At 39.8% G+C, this 13,280-nt stretch overlaps 1 protein-coding gene across 3 annotated transcripts in view; it reads right to left on the bottom strand.

Moving 5' to 3' along the window:
• Nucleotides 1-13,280, bottom strand: part of Hyccin (PI4KA lipid kinase complex subunit hyccin) — a 32,800-nt gene that overhangs the window by 6,660 nt on the left and 12,860 nt on the right. The window contains exons 2-4 of one of the 3 annotated variants that reach the window (XR_015322668.1): nt 10,795-11,030; nt 8,532-8,657; nt 1,096-1,235 (exon numbers count right to left, since the gene is read on the bottom strand). Coding sequence is in view for 2 of the 3 variants with exons in the window: in XM_022800523.2 (XP_022656258.1) it covers nt 1,098-1,235; nt 10,795-11,030 (374 nt within the window). In the remaining variant the exon portion in view is untranslated. Of the gene's footprint in view, nt 1-1,095; nt 1,236-8,307; nt 8,658-10,794; nt 11,031-13,280 lie in introns of those variants that run through there. The other 2 variants (XM_022800523.2, XM_022800525.2) reach the window with 2 other exon arrangements.

Raw genomic sequence — 13,280 nt, 5'->3', positions numbered from 1 at the left:
ATTGCATATAAGAACGCAAACGCTGGTATATAGGTATCCACAATCTGCCAAAGCGCTATGATGCGCGTGCGAAAAATAAAAGAGTACTTCTAATACATATTAAAAAAATCATCATTTAAATTCAACTAATTTAGAAATGATCCAGTTTCAGACATAGTCTACCGTTAACACGAATTTTAGGGTTAATGAGAACATCCGCCGTCGAATAGTTTGGTTGAAAGTGCTGGTCTGCGCGACCTAGAGAGACTTGATATGATCGTTCTCACATCATAAGCGCGCTTAAATTTAATCACACCACCACGCGCACACACCGCGGTAACCTGGTCCGTCGGTGGGCTTCCACTTGGGCAAAGTAGCGCTCGTCGGTAAATTACTGAATACATATTTAAAGCGATGCCTTTGTTCACTGCTCACTACCACCATGTTTAAAAGGTAGCACACACGATACTGGACCTCCTCAAGAGATAGTATTCTCTGAATGTATGATTAAATTACCCACACGCTGTAAGCTTGAAGGTCCTGGTCCACGTAAAGCGTACGCGTAGTGTGCATTTTTTGTGTATTGTAATAGCTAACCGCTGAATTTATGTATCCCTGCAAATAGTCAACTGGTCAAGAACTATTAACCTGAAGCAAGGCCATATGTCTTATGTGACTCGATGATGACTAAAATCTATGCATAGCAACTAGACAAGAAAAAAATCTAGTCTAAAAGCCAGCATCATACCCTTCGCAGGTTAAATTCGAAATTAAACAGAGTCTAGAAACGGCCACAGATTTACATTAAAATAAGCATCTAATTTAAATCAAAGCTGACCCAATAAGAAATTCTTCATTTGTCTAGTTACCCCACATATGAATTAAATCTATATATAGCATAAAAAGTAGACGGCATTAATTATGCATGTTAACCGAAAAAAATAAATAATTAAGACATTGCAACATTGATTATCCAAAGAACAGTTTGAGCGCATTACAACTGATTGCATAGTTAGTCATTAGCACGAGAAACCGTCGTCCAGTACCGCTATCGGGTGGATATCTTTTCCTATGGTTGTGCGATGGATTGTATTGATCGTTCGCTCGAGTGCACGAACCTGTGAAATCTCGATGCTTTCGTCGATGGAGCCGAGGGTTTCGTGTAACTGCGCCTTATACGCCTCACGCTTTGATACGCCGACTGCGCCGGCACCAGAGGCTGCTCTTATGGCCGCACCGCCTGGTACCTCCTCTTCCTGAAATCAGAAAAAAAGGACAATTCTCTAGTAGATCAAGAGTAACGGTAAATCTCAAACACAACTATAAGTTTGACGAAACGACCCTCACAAGCATCTTGGTAATCATAAACGGGGCTTTATGTTGCCGCTAATTTGAAAACCATTGAAAAAATAGCTATTATTTATCACGAATTTTTGAATGTTAACGAAATCGATGCATATTAGTTTTGACTACGACGTCTATTGAAGAGACTGATTTATATCTCTGGTTAAATCCGAATCAGCTGAGCCCCAAAAAAAGTCAAATTTGAATTGGCGATTGGAAGGACGAGAAATTAACTAGGAAATGTACGGATCTTCAAAACTACAAAAGAACATGGGATAGTTTGTGAGTGTATAATGTAACACCGCAGAGTGTAATAGGTGTTCACAGTCGAACACGCTACGATGATCAGAGAAGAAGCGGGTACCGAAAGTAATCTGCTGTATATTTCGAATACGTTTACTAATTATTCTCGACCGAGCGATTGTTGTTACAGAAAATGAAGTTGTCTAAGAAAGGACATCTTATCCTCTTTCGACAGATAACTAATGCACAGATAAATAAAAGTCTCGATCAGTAGAGCAATATTGCATTGATTCGCCCATATAAGAGTATTTATCTTGTAAGTATTGCGTAGTAACATGCGTCCTAGCAAGTTTTTGTTTCAGTTTAACTCTATCAACCCACCACCTGCGATAGAGACACATTGAGAAGCCGGACCTAACAACCCGTTTTGTGCATGTAGCTAGTCGCCGGAAGCCATGTTTAACGTTAGGACTGGTCGTGAATCTCGGCACATCTAATCACTTGGGCGACGGCTATGTTAAACAACGAAACGGGGCTGGACCAGTGGCCTTAAGTCTAGCAGTTTAAAACCACACTACATCGGTTGAAGTTACAGCAGCGATGGTACACATGCGTCTTTCTTAACGTCTAAATTGAGTGACGAAGTATTACATAAAACACGCGTTCGATAAAATTCACCTTGTTGTAGGCAAATGCAAAAAAGTAGAGGAAATCGATTTAGTTATTGATACACTGATGATTTCAGCGAACTTTGAACAAAGTTGAAGGCGTGCACTTACACATCGTATGACTACCTCGTTATAGGTGTGAGGCGGATTGAGTCACCATAAAAATATGTTTATACTTGGGCTATCAATTTTCGGGTCACAGAAAGATGACCACTGTCTTCGACCACTGAAATAGACATTCGGCTGGACTTTCGATAACTATATGCTTTGAGGCCGATACTATCTTAGTTTAGCACCCAGACGACTGGCGCCAAACACGAAATAAACTGGGTTTGCGCCCTGCTCTTAACATAAATTACTTTGCCGTCACGCAGGCCGCTAAGACAGACAGTTGGACATGGACCAAGCTTTCGAGTGTAGAAGTTTTCGCCAAATTGCCAGCAATAATAAAACGTAAGAGAAGTGATTTTCCCAACCGAAAGCATACCAAGCTGAAATCATTATTTTCGTTATGTACAACAGTTTGAAATTTAATCTAGTTTGCACAGATCATCGCCAACGTAGAACCTTCTCCAACACCGCCAATATTAGTTATCGATACGAGCAGTAGCCGCTAAAAGTTTCATTTGAATGGTAGTGTCATAAAAAATCAAATGGAAGACGGGGGAGCCTTATCTGCTCACGCTTGCTTTTCGTCTAGGTGTCGTTTTGAATTCTAGGCGATATCGCAGCTTACTGGGCAAAGAAAATTGAAGAGGTTTTTTGAGCCTTTGACAACACATAGCTTTATCACCGCATGTCGCAATTACAGCAATGACCGCTGTTTCGGAACGACGTGCTAGTGCATTCCGCACCACCTATATAAGCTATTTAAAAAGAAAAACTATGTTGATGTTATTTTGTTTCTGCAGAACACCTGTTTGCAAAGCACGCTTAGAGATAACTTTGAGACTAGGCAAAAACTTAGTTCGACATTGATGATGTGATTTAGAAGTGATCATTCCAATCTAACCAATCGAATAAAGGTCGCCTAAAGAATCAGTTCTATATAATAGGTAGTAAGCCATTGTTCTAACTGGCGCACAAGGAGTAAAAATCAATCAAGTATTGATTAGCGGTTCAACCCACCGGTATCTATAGTATTTTACGATAAATAGTAAAACTAATCTCAACCATTCTATTAACGGTGAAAATCTATCGTTATCTGTCATCTCCGTTGGGTTGTAGTGTTCTACAAATGCAATTCGCTCATAAATTCGGTTCGATTTGCCGCCTCGAGCCCTGAAAGGCTTGTCTTGCGCTAAACCCACTCAGGCCAAAGGAGTGGGCAACGGTTGAGCAATGGAACTGAATAGAATATTCTTTACTCGGAGAGCAAGGTTTCACAAAGTGATTGAGAAGAGCTTCAGCTTCCTTCGCGTTTTTAAAATATATGCATTTATATATATGTCATGAACAACAAAGATTGAAAGATAGCTAGAAAAGAATACGACCATATGGAAGTTACTGCGCACCAAGCGAAATTCGAACGAAAATCAGAAGGATTCTACCAGATCCACTCGTTTTCTTGACCCGTAATAACGCGACATTTTTAGTACATATTGCTTTCGGAATAAAAGCAACGTGCCAAAGAAAAATATATTGAACTATCTCAATATGGGATATTAGGGGTAGAGAAATACTTATTCGTTTCTCTCGAAGTAGAGATTGTCGAAAAACGATTGACTTTCGAGCTGTCTTATTTCGAAATTGTCTAAGTGTACCTTGAATTTTTCTGCTGTGCATTATTTTGTCAGAGCATATCGGTTAGATTTTCAATCCTATTTGACTGAATCGTTGTAAGTGCTACAATTTTCCCACACCGAATCCTAAACATGCTCGTATACACACATGTATACACATGAGTAGCATGCGCTGTTAGTGTCGTTTCTGTTGGCTTTGTTATTCTTAGAGCTATTTAAAAAGAAAAAACTACATTGATGTTACTTTGTTACTGCTGAACACCTATTTGCAAAGCACGCTTAGAGATAACTTCATTTTTGCCACATTAACTTTGTTCTCTGTATCATCTGCCAAATCGTCTTTACTCTGCGCGGTCCCTTGCCGCATAGACACCTCTGAAAACTATACCCCCAGCCTCTTGTCTTTGCTCGTTTCGTTGCCCTTTTTATCATTTGCCTCCGCGACAGATTCATCCCACTCGGTTTTCGAATTATCGTTCGTAAGCAATGTGCTCAAAACCGTGTTTTAGTTGACACTTCAACTCTCTCTGTTGATGTTTTTTCCTTTTTTCCAATGATTCATTCAACATAATTAAGATTCGTGTACGCAAATGCCAAAGAGGCGAACGCACTTCTGCTACGCTTGTTCACGCTTTGTCCTTATCCTTGTCGTCCATAATTTCAATTCTTACAGTATCTTTTCTTTGCCTTTAGCTAATTTACTTTACATTTAAGTGTGTTCCGCCCTAAAAATCGCTTCAAACCTTCGCTATTCCTCGTACTGCTGATGTGCCCGCATACAGTTTTTGTGGTCTATCACCCTTATTTTTAGGGTGATAGACGACAAAAATTCTCAGTTTTACGTTAGAGTTTTACGGATAGCTTTTCGTCTTCAATTTCTGCCAAGTCGTCTCTATATTAATACTCCCGGCCCAGCTCTGCTCTTTTCACGTACTTACAAACATCGGAAGAACATCTCAGTAGCGTCCAGCTCCCCCACTGTGAATCACCCCAATTTCTCATAACTAACATCCTTTCTCATCAATAACGTCCTTCGAGATTTATCAACCTAATAAACTTTTATCCATTTGTCTACTGTTACTGTTGTAGGCCGACAAAGACTCACTCTCGTTTTTCTCTATCTTTTTGAAATGCTGCCTTTTCCGAAATCTTTTCTCTAGTGCTTTCTACTTTTTCTCATGGGTGTCCTACTTCGCTTTCTCATTTGGCGTTGCTGCCATATTTCCCAAGACCTGAGTAGTCTATGTGTCTTTCATGGTACAATGCCTTTGCCATGTTATTTTCTGCATATTTGGACCCTGGTGTTGCATTTCTATTTTAGGTTGAGCTTGTTCGGATTTTCCCAGTTAGACGATGGCCTTTGATAGGTAGAAGGGTAGAATGTGATATGTGAACACATGAACCATTTCACCAATTAAGTTACGCTGTCACATCCGTGCCTACGCAGCGAATAAAACTTAGTCGTGTGCATCGTTTCTCTAACACAGTATACACGACAGTTACATTATAATCTCCGGATAGACCTACCTCGCTCTCTTCTAAATAATGCCTCGCGGAGCGGAATGGTCGTTGGCGGTTAATGCGCATCCGTTTGAGTGCGTGGTCATAGTAATCATGGTAAGAACAAAAGGCATTCAGCTACGTTGGTTCAAATTTTAGCCTTGGCAAAGCTATCACAACAGTAGCACCACGGAGTATCATTAACATAGAAAGATATTGGGTTAATAGCTGTAAAAAGGGTTATTTGTATGTCACGTTTTTCACAGATGTGTTGGACACCCACCCCAGTCATCTTTTCCAATGAGTTATGCTGTTACAGTGAGTGATGCCGAGCATTCGTTCGTACAGATAGGATAGTGGGAGAGTAAAATTGTTTACGGCGACAAAAATGTCATGCACAACTTAGGCATTTACTTAAGTTTGGTTAGCTGAATACACACCTTTATTGTTTTCGCCCGTAAAATATTGGTCCGTTCCTTTTTTCACGTGGATTCTACGTATTTTGTGCAAATTTGAACGATAAACAAATATACTACAGAATATTGTATCCTTCAACAACATCATCGGAAACAAAATACCCTTTTCGATATAGAAGAATAACTCAAAGTAAATACTAGTTGTACATGTCGATACGGCAATTACGGTAAAGGAGTACCCGTTTCTTGGAACCCATGTTGCCCCAAACTCGTCGAAACGCTCTAGACGATCGACCCAAACAGAAAAGACGGGCCTAGTTCAGGCAATCGTGAGAAAATGCTTGCCCATTATGCACATCTTCATGCTGCAATTTGAAGAACTTCATTGGTGTTCTCAAACACTCATCGTAATGCTTGGGAATAATGCGTCACCCTCAACCAGTCCACTCGTTATAAAAACTACAAGAAAAACCGTCGAGATGATAAAGGCACTTTACGCAGTTTCAGTCACAGCTACTAGATGTACCCTTTTCCGGTTCTACAATGATTACGCGAGTGATGCGAAAAGATGAATGTGAGAATGCTCGAATACTAACAAATAAGTAGCTGTCATAAAGTGATGGACACATGCAACGACAATAGGTCCTGATTGTTTAATTAGGTTATCAAGGAGGAAATGCCCACTCATAGGTTTAACAATAATTGAAGCGTTACATTTGAATTTTGGAAACATATTACGTTCTTGCCCTAATTCTCTATGGCCTTCTCTTTCGTATCTCAATTGGCAATTCCGTCGCGCAATCGATGTTTAGGCCTAATACTGAATAGCTCGTTCGGCCATTTTTTCGAAATGGAGTTCTATTCATTATCAAGTGTGCTGTTAGGGATTGAATTTCACAGTTATTGGTAAGGTTGTAATTTGTCGGCACGAGATCTGGCGCATACGGTAAGTGCGGAAGGCTCTCTCATTCAAGCTCTTATACAGGATATTTGGCAATATTTGTCATCCGTTGTATTGCGGTGAAGAACAATAACTTTGCCCTTCCTGTCAGCTTAGCGTATTTGGAACCTGTTTGGAATGAAATTTTGATTTGCCATACAATGAGATCATCACGGATGGAAACAAGGCGGTTTTGGATGGTATCCCGAAATAAGCTATTATCTTCACACTTTCAGCAGACTAACACGTAACGGTCTTTGAACATATTTGTCTTTGGAGAAACGTCTGTCATTTGCTAATGCGGTCCTTTCATGGACACTTATCCAAACCTAATCGGGTCATCATCACCATCTTGGTAAGACACGCTGAGTCCTACTTATAATAACAAATATATAATTAACGCCCCTTACTCATATCGATTTTACAATAATAATAAACGTAGTGTCGTAATGAGAAATGGCTCTTTTTTACATTGTGCCTTCTTCTGTTTTGCCTGCCGCATTCAACGGCTACCTCGTTTGACGTTATCATGTATTACAAGATAGGTTTATCCAGCGGACGTTCTGACCAGTCGATGTTTCTTAAAGCAGCAGCAGCAGCAGCGGAAGCCGAAATGATACCCGACCGAGAAAGGCTGGGACACTCTTGGCGTTGCATCAACAAGCACAGATGGGATCGTTCCGGCCAGACACGTTACGGACACTATCTGACCTAGAAGAAGACCGAAGAATGCCAAAAGCCTTATAGCTTCTTTTTGCAGCGGCGGAGCACTGGCAGTACCTTTAGTTATAACTAATGGCACCCCTTTACTGCATGTTCTATTTTCCTTTAGCACAATTCACGTTTACCTTCTCATGGAAGTTTGTTGGTAGTCCTTACGTCGGCGTCATCCCCCTGGACACTCTTCTTCCGCTTAGGTTGCTACAACCGACCCCCCCCCCCCCAGTAATTGAGAACCGCGAACGTGACATAATATTCTCCAAGCCACGCACTTAGCCGTATCGTGTCTCTACTATACGCTGTTACCTCGTACCAGACTCACTTCTCGCACTAATCATACATATGAGCATAATTAATTTATTCGTTTGTTCACACATACCTACACAACGTACGTGAAGGTTGAAAAGCATGCAACATGCCGTGACCTTTTTCTTTCTAACAACTTCAGTTCTAAAATATGCTATTTGTATTGTACTGACTTTTGTTTTATGTTGAAGGTCAAAACGTGTTTGCAGCAAAGAACAAAAATCCTAGGCATATTGGGCACGCGATTTCAAAGCGCTAGTAATGAAATAATAATACATTGTTTACATTCGTTTCCCAAATCATATATATAACGTGTGTGTGTGTGTATGCATACTTGAACGTACAAAGCTCCAATAGCATACAAATGCGTTAATATCTTAATGGACTGATTCTACAACGGAAAACGTCTCCTCAATTCTATAATTTAATGAATAAAAATTACACATCAGTAAAAAAAGTTAATCTTTTTTAGTGCTATAAATGAATTCAAATTGACATTGCAACGGTTCTAGTATCTAACATATTGGTTTATGCGGCTCAGGTAGGCTCTCGTTAACGTCAATTCCATCATCCCACTAATTGGTTTGTTATCTGACAAACCCATCTTTATTGATCTATTCTGTTCTGCATATTATCCCTCTTTTTATGGATTGTGTTCCTCAAGGCTGGTTACTCATTTATCATAGCAGCAGCGCCATTCAGAGACTCGTTCATTTGTACTGGGCGAGCAGAAAACAAAGCGTAACGGGAAACGTCACGAGCAGTAGCCTTCTGTGTGTATCACTATACTCGCTCGTTCCTAAAGCAAAAAAAAAAAACAAAAACGATAGTCCGTTACTGGCTTAACCGCCGCTGTTGGAACCCACAATCAACGCCAACAATAATAATCGCACTGCTGTTCCTAGCTTCCAGTCTTCCCACATTTCAAGTGTCTCTTGTTGTTTCGCGTGGAACAACAGTTACGATGGAACTATGGATGTCTGCTACTACTGGTGAGATAGCGGCCGTATGGAAAATAACATGGATAACAGCGACAAAAACACTGCCGCGAAGCGAATGAAGATCGACTCGTCGTCATTACAACCTCTATATTGCGAATGTTACGTTCCGTAGCGTATTTAATTAGATGACTGGGGCACACGACATATGCCTAGGATTGGTAAGCAAGCTACCACAGAGCCATTAGAACCTTTAGCAACTGCTGCGCGAATATGCTATCCTCTGTGCTACGCTAGTCATTCGTGCTCTTCATTCGTTATCGTCTCTATGTGTCTCCACCCCTACATGCACTCGTTGTTATTCATTGAGCATACGTCACATGTTGTTGTTGTTGTGCATATTCTTTTTCTCAATTGTCTGCTCATTCGTTCATCGCCTATTAGCGCTTGATACGCTCTATGACACACTGCATAATGTGATAGACTACGGACCTTCCGTTCATGTCGCACATACAAGATGTTCCTGCATCAGCGTTAGATCGTTCCAGCTCAACATCATAGTACTATTCAATGTGTTATGCAAGTTTACTGGGAAAGAGAGGATTTTAGGGGGAGACTGCTCCGTCTGTTTTTCAACAGACAGAGAAGGCAATCGCTGAACAGGCCAAGTGCTCGATTTGTTCTTCTTGCTATGCTACAAGAAAGTGCTACAGCTTTAGAACAAACGGATCTTACTTTTGGAGAATAGAACATTAGTGAATCTATAAAAATAGAAGCGACAGTAGGAAAAATTATACCACTGCGCTGCTGTACACGATAGGTAGACTTTAGAAAAAAAATTAGTGTACATGTTATCATACTTGTAGTATAATAACAAGAGTACTTAATTTTTTCTTGTTTCAATTCAATAAAAAAAATAATTTTAATAACAAGCCTACAACACTAGGTGGCCAATCTAGCTAAGTCAGTGACGAGTGAACGATTTCAAAACCCAAAAATGGACTCCTTCTTAAACGAGCAAATCTTCTCATTGATCAAAAATGATGAAACTATCAATAACCACCGCGTCGACTGGGTGCTATGATATGTACGGGTTTGCGTCTGGGTGCAATAAGGAGGCAACGCCGGAAACAATGATGTGAACTCTGTAGGACATTTTTATCGGCACAACTTCAAGGCAATCACCTTAGTTCGAAATAGCAGCAAGAAAAAGAAAAAACGTCAAATAGGACAAATCAAGAAGGAAAGCAAAAATGAAAGGGAATAACAAACCGCGGTGTAAAGTTATTTCGTTAAAGTCGGTCTCTCACTTTTCGGGATTATTGTTTCAGATACTCGACATGCCTGAAGTCCTTTTTCGTATAAACTCTCTAGCCTGTCCTTTCTCTCGTGATGCTACCAAGCATGTCGAACCAACAACAAGACCAAATATAATACATATATATATATATGCAATACAACACATCCATAAATTTACCGTGGCTAATCCACACCTGACATACGAAAACTACGCCCGTAGCTCCAAAGGCTACGATACGCATATGCTTCATATTGTTATCATTAGTTATCTATCACAGCCACTACGTATCAAACATGTATCAAACAAAACCATGCATAATGGAATTTCGCCGATCTAGCAACGTTATTTGTAGTAGACATTGTATCATCTCTGAAACGAGTGGTTTATGCCCCGACAAGCTCATGACACAGTTCATAAATTTTCAAGGTGTTTTCTATATACAATCTGCGTGCAGATTGTAAGTTTAACTGGTACCACAGACAAGATACGATTCGTTATATGTGGGTGTAAATTTAAAATGCCTACTGCATTTGCCTTGAATGAGTCAGTGATGGAGTTTGTTCAGGACATAGCCAATTTAGCGTTTTTCTTCGTTGTGCTAACGAATCCAATGAACTCTCACTTGGTAAAGCCGTCTCAGCGATCAAAATTAATCATCCTTGCGTACCCTGTAATAGTATTGGAAACATTTCACCTACCCCAGCAGACTCATCACTGAGTTTTCGTGTGCGAAAAGAAGCATTGGTGAGCACGTTCTTGGTAAGGTTCTTGAAACTTGAATTGACAGTGACTCGGATGCCCATGGGCTGCTGAGTCGATTTGGCGCTGTCCTTTGAGTCCAAAAGACTCTGACGCATGGCATTAGCCACTAAACACACCTCAGCTAGCAGACTTTGCCTCGCCCGAGTCCGAATCAGCGACACTGTTTCGTTGCCTGCGAATGATAGGTGTAAAGCAGAAAAGATTAGTGGGAAAATCCGTGTGAGGACACGATCTATCGAAATCGCGTATATAGTTCTTATTCACATGAGAATGAGATTTATTTGAAACGATAGAAACGTGTCGAACGTATGAGACACGGCTGAAACAGTCATGCTCAACCTCGTCCTCTAGCCACTCCAACAATCAATGCTTGTGGCAGACTTAGCTTATACTTTTATTGGCATAATTATGGCGGGCATATGTTTAGTTTTGTAATAGTTAGCCTGAGTTCTGGAGAAGCATGGGTACGAGGAAGAATTCGCCCTAGTTATATCTGTACAATATGAACAGCTACACGCAAAGGCTATTCCACAGAAGGATGTAGAACTCTTAAAATTGAAATCGCAACGGCTGTTTCAAATGACGCAAAGTGAAAAAACGGCTCTTAATACACTCGATCGTGTTATTCGCTCGTGCTACTCCGTGGTCTGTGAACTATTATATAGTCCAATCCGCTTTCTTGTCTTATAAGAGAGCAGATTGAACTATCTAATATCTTCTTATCTAATAAAAAAAAAAAACTGTGACTCAACTTTGTAGAAAGCCAATTTGTATATTAGTTCCCTACTTAAAATGTATCACAACATAGCGGTAACGCAACCGAATTTCCGCGATCGATTGGCGAATTTCCGCAAAGAAGAGCTGTCTGCTAGAGACAAAAACCTTTTAGTGCAATCCTTAATACGTGTTCTTTCGATAAATTCACATTTTATGTTTTGTAATATGATTAGACGGCACTTTTTCGTGAATACATTTGTGAATACACTTGGCCAACTAAAAATGTTGACTTGAGAATCCGTTTTGTATTTCGAGTGGCATGCGCCATGCCCTGTTAGGAGGAGGTCTTTTCAATAGAGTAAAGCTCAATGGCAGTGCCAAACGTGGAACGGAAAGCATGCATTTCGTCACGCTGGAATAGGATCTTACTTTACTTCGAAAAGTAGTCAGTAGGAAGCGTATCCGTACACATACATGCATAACTCTCTAAGCACCGTGAAACCTCTTCCATTTGCTATATCGACTGCAATGATCCGATCAGCAGTAGAGGCAATCCTTTTGAAAAGATAAGTAATTTGTCTCTGAATGATGAATATAATAGCGTGGAAACAGATAGAAACGGACAAACTAGGCTACTGCCTTGTAAAGGAACGTATCATATCTGAAACGGTTTTCCATCACGCTAAACGTATACATATATACCTCTATATCCATTGGCATCCTAATCGAAAATGTTATTATTCGTACGCTAAAAGTCTTGGGCTAGTTTCGTTTAGTTAAAGTAGCCTAAAGGATATTGATATATAAATTGGCTGAACAGCATTAGTATTTAATAGGTTTCATTTAGAGCGGAACCTCACAGGCTTTTAGTTCTTAACTAAGAAGCAATCGAAAACGAGTGTTTTCGAATAAAAATGTTATCAACTGCGTAGATTTGTCAGAGGCTGAGAACAGCATGGTATGATGGATATCCTGCTTCATAACGTTTCCGTGTTATCTCGCTAAAGACATGGCCCCTCAACTAAACCAGGAACGGTATCATCTCTAATATTTTTAGAGCTACTACGAAAATAAGTTTATACGAAAACTCGTCATGTGATAACTTTTTTTTTTAAATCTGCCTGATAATACACATTTTATATCTTGTATACCTTGGGTGAACACATTTTACCGAGTTGTAATGGAAATTACTAGCCAATAAGGTTTACTATACAATTTACGATCTTTTGAGTCGCTTTGACGCTATGAAGCTCTGAACTTCTGACACGTAGACATTCGTTATTCTGCCTCAACGTGTTAGTCAATACACTTCAATACCAACGCGGATGTTATTATTTGTATTTGAAACCATTCATAATTTTTCTCCGTATTATTTTTGTCGCTCATTGTTGGTTGAGATCGGCTGAGCACAATGGTTAAAGATAAGCCAGGCAATCGAATAGCTTCAAATAAAGAAAATCAGCACAGTATCTGAAATAAATATCTGATTTTAAAATGATGTAACTATTGCAGTGAATGGATGTGATAAAGTAGAGCCGCAAGTGCTCCAAAATTATCAAGACAGCCAAAAACGCCGTTGCGCAAGTGTACAAGCCTTTCATATGCAGGATAAAAAAGAACATCATTAAAAACTTTTATATGATTTATAGTTTACAATGTATTTGATTTCAATGCGTTTTCGTCTAGCAAATGTTCATATATATAT

Source organism: Varroa destructor, unplaced genomic scaffold, assembly GCF_002443255.2.
Source record: "Varroa destructor unplaced genomic scaffold, Vdes_3.0 BEIS01000003.1, whole genome shotgun sequence".
In the NCBI taxonomy this organism is placed as follows: domain Eukaryota; kingdom Metazoa; phylum Arthropoda; class Arachnida; order Mesostigmata; family Varroidae; genus Varroa; species Varroa destructor.
This window is presented reverse-complemented; position numbering and strand designations above follow the sequence as displayed.